At 41.2% G+C, this 10,006-nt stretch overlaps 1 protein-coding gene across 3 annotated transcripts in view; it reads right to left on the bottom strand.

Annotated features, from left to right (window-relative positions):
• Positions 1-252: 252 nt before the first annotated feature.
• LOC134737555 (protein FAM182B-like) overlaps positions 253-10,006 on the bottom strand; it is a 779,394-nt gene continuing 769,640 nt past the window's right edge. For all 3 annotated transcript variants that reach the window (XM_063656417.1, XM_063656416.1, XM_063656415.1), the window contains 2 exons: positions 8,809-8,908; positions 253-2,008 (listed from right to left, as the gene is read on the bottom strand). In XM_063656417.1, the coding sequence (XP_063512487.1) occupies positions 1,536-2,008; positions 8,809-8,908 (573 nt within the window). In that variant the 3' untranslated portion in view covers positions 253-1,535. The remainder of the gene's footprint in view (positions 2,009-8,808; positions 8,909-10,006) is intronic.

The following is a 10,006-nucleotide window of genomic DNA, read 5'->3' as shown; positions in this document are numbered from 1 at the left end:
AACATAAGGCCACAGATACACATCAGGCCTCGGGTGCACATCTGGCTCCAGGTAAATGTCAGGCCTTAGGTGGATACCCAATCCCCAGGTGGACATCAGAGACCAGGTTGACACAAAAAAATCCCAGTGGGTATCATGTCCCAGTGGACATTCAGGCTCCAGGTAAACACACCAGCCCCACCGTAACCGTAACCACCGTAACGAGAAATGGTAGGTCTAAGTACCATCATGCTCCTTGCTCACAAAAGGATTCTTAGCTATTTTATTCAAAATACAACTCCATTCATCACTCTAAGCAGCGATGTGTAGAAAGGAAAAGAAAAATAAACCAGGCCTCAAGGAATCCATCCAAAATGAGGTAGATATTATAAGGGACAGAAATCCCCAAATGAAATGTTATAGTTGACATAGAATAGTCTTTAAAACCCATTAGTTTCCTCGCACATTTGATACAGAGCATTATTTCCAGAGACTGAACCTAGAAAGAATTGCTTAAGACTAGAAGTCTTGTTCCAGCCTATATTCCACACTGTTGAACATCTATACTTAGTACACCACATTATACATAGCACTGACATGACCTGTGTGCATTTAATTTTCTAATACTTGTTCATCTCTGGCATACTTTATATATATATATATATATTACATATATAATGTACATACATACAAGTACACACACACACAAAGTATATAAGGGTAGGATAGTATAATTTTGCAGTAAGGTTTCTTCTGAAAGTGGTGGAAAGTGGATTGCATTGGCGACATGCTGGAATGTGCTTCCATTGGCAGAAGTAAGGCTTTCAAAACTAGTCGTTTTCATTTTTCTTTAGCAACTGGGAATATTAATAATTGAAGATTTGTTGGTATAAAAATAATCATAATAATCACAATGAAGTGGTGTTAATAATTATATCACAAGATATAATAAACATTATAGATATTATAAGATGTCAAAAAAGAAGATGTCATAAAATCTTTGAGATGATTGACACGTTAAATGCGGCCTCCTGTGCCGCCCTGGGGCGCCACTCTCGTTGGGTTCTTGGCGGTGCTCACCCTACTCCACCTGCTCAGCCTAGGCTCCTGCGCCCCCGGAGTCGCGCCATGGGAGCGAGGACCTTGTCTCGGCCCTAGACAAGGACAATGAGGAGGTGTTGCACGTGGAGTCCCCGCGGAGAGGCTGGACGCCGGGCAGGAGCCTTTGCGGGGGTGCACAGCCTCCTCTGGAAGCCTTGGTTGCTGCCCGGTGCCTGCTGCCCCCTGCGAGCTCCGCGGCGGTGGAGCCAGGCCTGCGCTGCCGGCTCTTGGCCCCGCCTGCGGAGCCTCTGCCCTTTGTCTTGCCCCTGGGGCCCGGGCCTCAGCTGGCCCAGGGTTCCTGATGTTAGCTGACGATGGGCTGGCCTCTGGGACTGGGTCGTGGGCCTCGTGCAGTGGCCGCCGCGTCACCAGCGCCAGGCCTCCCCGCGGTGCTGCTGGCGATGCGGGATGCCCGGGCTCGGGGTCTGCTGGGCCCCCTGGCGCTGCGAACCCGGTCACCTTCCATCGCGTCCACCATGCTGCCCGCTGTTCAGCCCTGGTCTGCAGCCTTCCTGGGACCCCTCCGGCCCCAAAGAGGCATCACTCACAGCCGCTTGCGACACCGGGGCCGCCTGAACCTCCGCCAGGGCTGCGCCGCCCAAGTGGCTCCAGCCAGCCAGCCCTGGCCCACCAACGAGACTTTCCGCTCCCCGAGAAGATCGCCCTCGGCAGGCATACACTGCCATGGAGGATGCAGCGGATACCTTCCAAAGTTTGTGGACACTCTTCTGCCACACCAAAAGTTTCACCATCAGCTGCGATGCCGACTGAGGCACAGAGACCCCTCCGGGAGGTGGACCGGGCAGTGCCTTTGCTGGGCATCCGCAGTGTTGAGCATCCCAAGTGCAGATCCTCACTTCGTGTTCCTCCTCCACGTTCCACATCCAAAGTTCTCTCACCATTTCTAAGCAGGAGAGATCAAAAGAAACTGAAATCAGAAAGAAAGAGAGAGAGAGAGAAAAAGCCATGAGCAAAAAGAGCAAAATCTTTTGGAAAGCGTAAAAAGCCCCAAAGCCAAAAACTAATTCTTATCTCTTTTAAACCTTCTGGACTTCTCCAATGATGAATGATTTTTTTTTTCAACCACTGGCAATTCGTAATTATTAACTTCTCTGGCATTAATGAATAGAAGTTGAATCACATGTGGTAGTATAATTTGTATTATATGAAGCTTTCCATATTTTAAAAAATAATTGTCCAGTTTTTCTCCATGGATTAACAATTAATGGAAAATTTTCAACATTGCTGTGTTAATGTCTCCTGAGATAATTAGATGTGAGTAATTTTTATAAACAGAATTTCCTGGGTGGAATTTCTCATCTTCAGGAGCTCCATAAAAAACCATATCCCAAGAGAACTGTGAATTTGGGAACTGAAAGAACTGAGTCCCAACTTGTCCAGCCTGGAAGCTTTTGGGTGATCACTCTTGCAGGTGACTTCACTGCCTTCTGTTGAAGGGCCAGTGAGAGCCTGGGGGTTTCAACTTGCAAGAGCCTTACCATTTTAGGGTTAGCATTAACAATGAGGAAAAGGCATACTTTTTTGATACTCTCCGTATGTAATAAAATAATTACCAAAACAAAGCAAAGTGTGAGTGGTGACTATTGAGAGGACCCTTTCTATCTTTGCTGGATTCCCAGAGATTTCTGGGTTTCTTTTGGAGTCAATAGTATTTCCATGTTAATTCTGAGCTCTTAAAACCCACAATATGAGTTGCAGCCAGTGACTAGAGTTGCAGCCAGTGACTAGAGTTGCAGCCATTGACCAGTGTAGCAGCTTGTTAAACTGATCACTGGTGGTAGAGTCTTTTCATTCTGCTCACTTCTTAAAAGGTCAGCTTGGTCAGGGATTAGTGCTACCCTGCCAGAAATAAGCAGTTAGGAATCAAGTAAAGGAGTCAGCTAAAAGCGTAATTACGATGTAGTGAGGTCACAGCTAGATGGTTGTTGATCTTTTTCTCTCTGCTGCTGATTTCAAGGCTTTATACTGTGTTTTGATGTAACATAGAATGTATACCATGAAGGACAAACAGTCTGTTAGCTTCTTGGAGCTATAGTCCGTTACTGGAGCAGGGGACAACAATTTGAAGGACATTATTACTTAGACAGTTTAATCTGCCTTTGGCTAGGATAAACTTCAAGTTCCAAGGGCTGGGTTCAGTTGTTATGCAAACTTAGATTGTTGCGGTAAAATTTCCAAAAAAAGGATAGGACTCTTTAGATGAAATAAGAATTTAACTGTATTTGAACCCTGTTGAAGGCCAGACAAGTTTAGGCAAAATGCCATGACTGATGAGTCCCTTTAAATTCCAACATATAATCGATGTTGGTAAATATGATACGTGCACTGGAAAAGGACGTGTATTCAGTAGTTGTTGAGTGTCCCGTTCTGTATATGTCAGTTTCTGTCAAGTTTGTTCATTGTGTTCATCAAATCTCCCTTTCTCTTATGGATTTTTTTCTGTTGGTTCCATCGGTAATTGAAAGGTATGTTAAAATCTATATTGTAGATTAGTCCATGTTTCTTTTAGTTATATCAGTTTCTGTAGTAAATAATTTGAAGGGATATTTTATATTTAGACATATTTAAAATTGGCATACTTTTCTGGTGACTGACATCGTAAAATCTTTTTTATCTTAGCAATATTTCTTGGCTTAAGTCTAAACTGTCAATAATAACATAGCAACATGAGCTTTGTGCTGATTAGTGTTTGCAGGCATGTTTTCCATTGTTTTACTTCCAAATGTCTGGATTATTGTATTCAGATAAATTAATTAAAACATAAAAATTAAATATAATATAAAACATTAAAAAGTGAATATTCTAAAAATCCAGCCAGAGATGTTTCACTTTTAATTGAAGTGTTTAGGACCACTTCTCTCACACTGTGTGCTGAGGTGCTCTAAGATGCTGTGTTTAACTGACAGGGGCAGCAGCGGATAGCGTGTGAGTATGTGTATGTGTGTGTGTGTGTTTGAGATGGGGGTCTCACTCTGTCCCCCAGGCTGGAGTGGAGTGGTGAGGTCTAGGCTCACTGCAGCCTCTGCCTCCCTGAGTAGATGGGACAACAGGCAAGCACCACCATGCCTGGCTAAGTTTGGTAATTTTAGTAGAGACGGGGTTTTGCCATGTTGCCCAGGCTGTATATTTTTGAGGGAAACAAAGCAACATTTGCTGCAGACCTTAAGAACTACTAGCCTGAGGCAGTTCATAGTTTCAAAAGTAGTTAGAAGTGCATTTCTTTACCTTTAAGGTGGGTGTTGTTAATTACCGCGTTGAAAGGAAGTATTGTGCTAAAGTCAGTGTGCAATAGGAATAAGGTCCAGTGGTTGAGATCCAGTCCGATTTTAAGATTTGAAAAGTTGTGCTTTGTGCCCAACAGGCACACACATCGCATTAGTAAGTCAATTGTGCTTTTTTAAGAAAGAAACAAAAATACTGTTTCTACTTCCATTGCGTGTTATTTTTTATATGTACTTGCAAATCCATCACCAAAATAAAAATAATGAACATATCCAGCACTCATAAAAGTTTCCCCTTGCCCTTTTATAATCCCAAACTTTCTGTATCTTCCTACTTACCACTCTCCCTGACAATCACCAATCTGTCACTATAAAAGAGTTTGCCTTGTCTAGACATTTATATAAATGAAGTGTAGTATGGACCCCTTTTTGGAGGGGTCTGGCATCTTTCACACAACATAATTATTTTGAGATTCAGCTATATTGCAGGCATCAATGGGTCATTAATCTTATTACTGAGTAGTATTCTATTGTGCAGATCGGTCGCAACTTATATATCCATTTGCCTGTTGGTGGGTTTTTGCATTGCTTCCAGTTTGGAACTTACACAAATACATTTGCAATGAACATTCATATACACAAGTTCTTATAACTTTGAGTAAATATTAGGAGTGTAATAGCTAATAGGTTTAGGTTTAGTTTTAATAGACCATCAAAATGTTTGTCAAAATGGTTGAACCATTTTATATTTTTATCAGCAGTATATAAGAATTCCACACTCTTGCCAATACTTTGTATGGGCCTTCTTTTAAAATTTTAGACATTTTCATGTGTGTACAATAGTATTTTATTGTGGTTCCATAATGCCTAATAATATGTAGTATCTCTTTATGTACTTACATGCCATCTGTATATATTTGGTAAAGTGTATGTTCACATTTTTTTTTGCTTCTTCCTTTTTTGTTTTTTTCTTTGCTTATTTTCTCATTATTAAATTTTAATAGTTTCTTTATGTACTCTGGATTCAAATCCCTTATTAGATATGAGACTTGCCAGTATTTTCCCCTTGAGTTTTCTTTTTGTTCTCATAACACTATCTTTCAAACAGCAGATGCTCTTAATATTGATGGGGTCCAATTTATTAATTGTTCTTGTGCATTTGGTTTTTGGGGCTTCATCTAAGACATTTTTGATTAATTGAATATTACAAAGATTTTTTTTCTGTATTTTCATCTAAAAGTTCAAAGCTTTCAATACTTTATTTCATATTTAAGTCAATGGTCCTATAAGTGACAGAGCTTTAACCCAAGTCGCTGTCATGCATAGCTGGACCCAGAGGCTTATATAAAATCGTCAAGAAATGTTCTCCTTCTTTCTCTCGACACTTTTCCTTTTGTTTTAGCCTCATTTTTTCCTTCTGAAGATGACTCTCTTCTCTCTCTGTAGCAAGAGATAGTGTGACAAATAACCCACTTTACTTTGTCCTCATAGACCACAGTGGTAGAAAAAGCAAGAGTCCTTCCTGATGATTCCAAAAAAAAAAGTACTGAAACAGTTGCTATGATCCAAGGGTAGAGTCTTTTGCCAGAGCTGGGCATCATGATCACCTCTAGGGCTGGGGCTGGTAGGTTGGGTCAGGCCCAGTTGGTGCTCATTGAAATGGTCCTCAAAGAAAAGGGGGGCTCTCAAGAGGAGAGTTGCTGAACACCCCACCAAAAAATAGCCACTCTGTACATACCTACAATTCCTTGCCATTTTATAAGCAACTGGTTGGGTGGAAAATGACTAGAAATTCAGTTGTCATTAAATTTCCTTTATAATGTCAGTAGAATGAGCCATACATTTCACATGTTGTGGGTTATGTCCATGATAGTCATTTCTGTATATTAGGTATCAATTTGAAGTATCATCTGAAGAAATACACTATTTTGTGATGTTATCCTTAAATTAATATTTTTCGGATAAAGAATTATAGGATGAAAGAAAAGTCTAGGATAGAAATAGAAGAATAGAGAAAATGGGAGCATGGATATACTGCAGAAAATGGCCAAACAGGAAAAGTACTTGTGAGAGGTATTGAAGTACATAATTGATATCACATAGACCTCCAGGAAATTACAACTACTGGCATAAGAACAAACTATCTGAATAGTCTTTGCTAATACTGAGTCTTTTCTGCTTGCAAAAGAAGTAAGAATGGTAAGAAATTGGGACATTGTTCAGATAGGCTTGAATGCATTTATTCATTTACCTGTTGATGGGGTTTGGGGGTATTAATGAAGGATGTTAATAAGTAATAATGGGCATGTTAGGTAATCATAATCGATTTGTCCATTTGGTCTGAAGAAAATTTTGCCTACCTTCTTTTTTGTTGAGGGATTCATTTTTAATGTCATGTTGGATTCTATGGCTTACTGAATGTGTAATTGCCTATTTATGGATTCTGAAGAATTTTATAAAATGTATTTGCCAAACATTTTGAAAGCTTAGAACTTCTCCTAGGAAGAAGTTCTTTAGTGCTTAGTGCTGCCCTGACAAATATGGTAGCCACAGCCATGTGAATATCGAGCACTTGAAATGTGGCTAGGCTGGACTGAGATGTGCTGTCAGGGTAAAACACACACCAGATTTTGAAGACTTAGTAGGAAATAAAATTAAACATATCTAATTAATAACTTCTATATTGGTTAGACATTGAAATAATATTTTGTATATATTTTACATATAAGTATACATTAATGTGTATGTGTAATTAATATCTTCATATGAAATACTTCTCAATTACAGTTGGAAGAATGATGACTTTGTGGTGGAGAAATCTGGCACAAACTTGATCATGTGCCTCCTGCTGTGATGTCCTAGGAAGACCACAGCAGTATTTCTGTGGTTTTCTTGTGAAAGATACATGACCTAAGTCTGGATGTGGAAACACATCAGATGGAAAAAGGTGAACATATCCTTAATAAATGCTTATGCTCTTTAAAACTCTTAAGGTTATGAAAAATAGGGCAAAACAGAGGAACTGTTTGAAGTTGAAGGAGCTTAAGAGACATGACAATTAATGCAATGGGAACTCCTGGATTGGATCCTGGATTACAAAGTTCAAAAAAAATGTATTTAGGGCACAAATGAGAAAATTTGGATGAGATTATAGCTTCTGTTGATTGGACAGTAGTGTTGGGTGGATGCTGATATCCTGATATGGATGATTATGTTCTGGTTATGAGAACTTTTCCCAGATTCCATCGTTTGCCCAGTGGTTTCATGGACAATGTGGCGATGGTAGCAGGAGAAGATGCTACATGTTTCCAATAACATGAACTTCCCTGCAGCAGTGCTGCCTACTGCCCAGATGAGTGCCCTGACTGCTGACAATGAGCAATGCTGAGACCCTGGAAAGAGGAACTGCCTTGCCTAGACCAGACAGATTTCTGGTAATGTTGTAATAATATTTTCTCCTTTCCTTCATGGAAGTGGTAAAGAATTGCCATCATTGGAAAGATGCATATCGGAATATGGACTCCGCTTCATATGCTTCTCATAGCATCAAATTATTTACATTTGCTGAGTTCTTATTCTCTGCTATCATACAACTACTACTGATGATGGAGCTTATTTTACAAAAAAAAGAAGTGATGTGATGGGCTTCAGCCCATATTTATTGGTCTTGTGACATCCCACATCACCCAGAGGAACATGACCTCACAAGAATCAGTTACTTCACCAACTGTGAGACCCTAAGGGGCTGGGTTTCTATCCTATGAGATGTGTTAGATGCCCTGACCCAAGAGCCCTCCTACCCAGAATGCATGGTTCCATGTAGCAAGGATCATTGTGATGGTGGTGATGATGATGGTGAGGATGGTGATGGTGAAGGTGGAGGTGGTGATAATGAAGTGATAGTTACGTTGAGGATGATGAAGGTGATGATGATGGTGAGAATGGTAAAGGTGAACATGGTGATGGTGAGAATGGTGATGGTGGTGATTGTGATGGTGATGATAAGGATGGTGATGGCGAAGGTGGTGATGATAACAGCGATAGTTATGGTGAGGATAATGGTGATGATGATGAGGATGATGATGGTGAGAATGGTGATAGTGACGATGATAGTGATGGTAATGTTGATAATGATTATGATTATGAGGATGGGGAGGGTGACAATAATTATTATGGTGAGGATGGTGATGGTGAAGGTGGTGATAACGATAGTGATAGTTATGGTGAAGACGCTGGTGTTGATGATGGTGAGAATGGTGAGGGTAAGAATGGTGATGGCGATGATGATAGTGTTGGTGATTGTAAGGATGGTGATGGCGATCATGGTGATGATGATAATGGTGCTGACTGGGCTATTAGGTAACGGAGGCAGAAAAGTGGCAGTTTCTAGGAAGTATAGAGCCAGCTGGGAACTGCAAGGTAACCTTAGTGGGGGTGGAAGATGTCGGGCCTCTGCCTCATTTCTAGACATCTGGGGAAAGCTCACCCCTCACAGTAGTTCCAGGAACCCCTCCATCCAGCATTTCCTTCTCGCAATCAGCATGGAGCTTTTGGGGTGCAGAGAAGTGTCTTCTATTCACTGCACTCTGTGGGAAGGGAAAAGGGGGAGTGGTATTTATGAACCCAGTATAATACAGTAGGGTCTCATCTAATATATTTTGGGAGAATTTTCAGCTGAAGAGAGCAAGGCTCAGAGAAGTCAGGTAACTTTATCTTCAATAGCATCCAGTTGTGATTTATTGAGCAGTTACTATGTGCCAGGCAACATGCTGGGTGGTTCCTTATATGTTATCTCATGAAATCCTACAGCAACACAAGAAGACAGGCATAACTACCCCATTATTAAAACTGTGGTAAAATAAACTAAAATTTACTGTCTAACTATGTTTAAGTTTACATTTCAGTGGCACTACATTCACAATGTTGTGCAACCAATTTCAAGAATGCTTTTCATCTTGTAAAACTACAATTCTGTAACTCATTTAACAACAACTCCCCAATCACCACCCTCCCCAGGACCTGGTAGCCACCATTCTCCTGTCTGTCTCTATGGATTTGACTACTCTAGGTGCCTTGGAAAAGTGGAATAATACAGCATTTGCCTTTTTGGTCTGGCTTCTTTTGCTCAGCCTAATGTCCTCAAGGTTCATTCTTGATGCAGCAGGCATCAGAATCTCCTTCCTTTTCAAGGCTGAACACTATTCCACTGTATGCATAGACAGCATTTTGTTGATCCATCCATCCATCCATGGGCACTTGGGTTGCTTCCATCTTTTGGTTATTGTGGATGATGCTGCTCTGAACATGGTTGTGCAAGTATCTCTTCCAGGCTAGCCCCATTATACAGAAGAGCATAGAGAGATTCTGGGAGGAGGGATGACCTGCCCGGGGCCTTTGGTGAGGTCCTGGTGAAGGATCTCCCAGACCTCAAAGGCAGAGCTCCTCTCCTCACCTCACTGCCTTTCTCAGGACCTGCCTCCTGCCCCACCACACAGTGCCCACTCCCTGGTACTAGACTTGCTAAGGCCTCTTGATCCCTGAAAATTCAGGGACAGGAACTGGTGAGCACAACTACAGTCACTCACTTCTCTGTCCCCTACTGCAGATTCTGTGCCAAACAATACATGATAATGACCTGCTTTCCACTCTTTCACCAGATGTGGATGAGGCGCCTATTGCATGCC

This window comes from Pongo pygmaeus, chromosome 19, assembly GCF_028885625.2.
Source record: "Pongo pygmaeus isolate AG05252 chromosome 19, NHGRI_mPonPyg2-v2.0_pri, whole genome shotgun sequence".
In the NCBI taxonomy this organism is placed as follows: Eukaryota; Metazoa; Chordata; class Mammalia; order Primates; family Hominidae; genus Pongo; species Pongo pygmaeus.
This window is presented reverse-complemented; position numbering and strand designations above follow the sequence as displayed.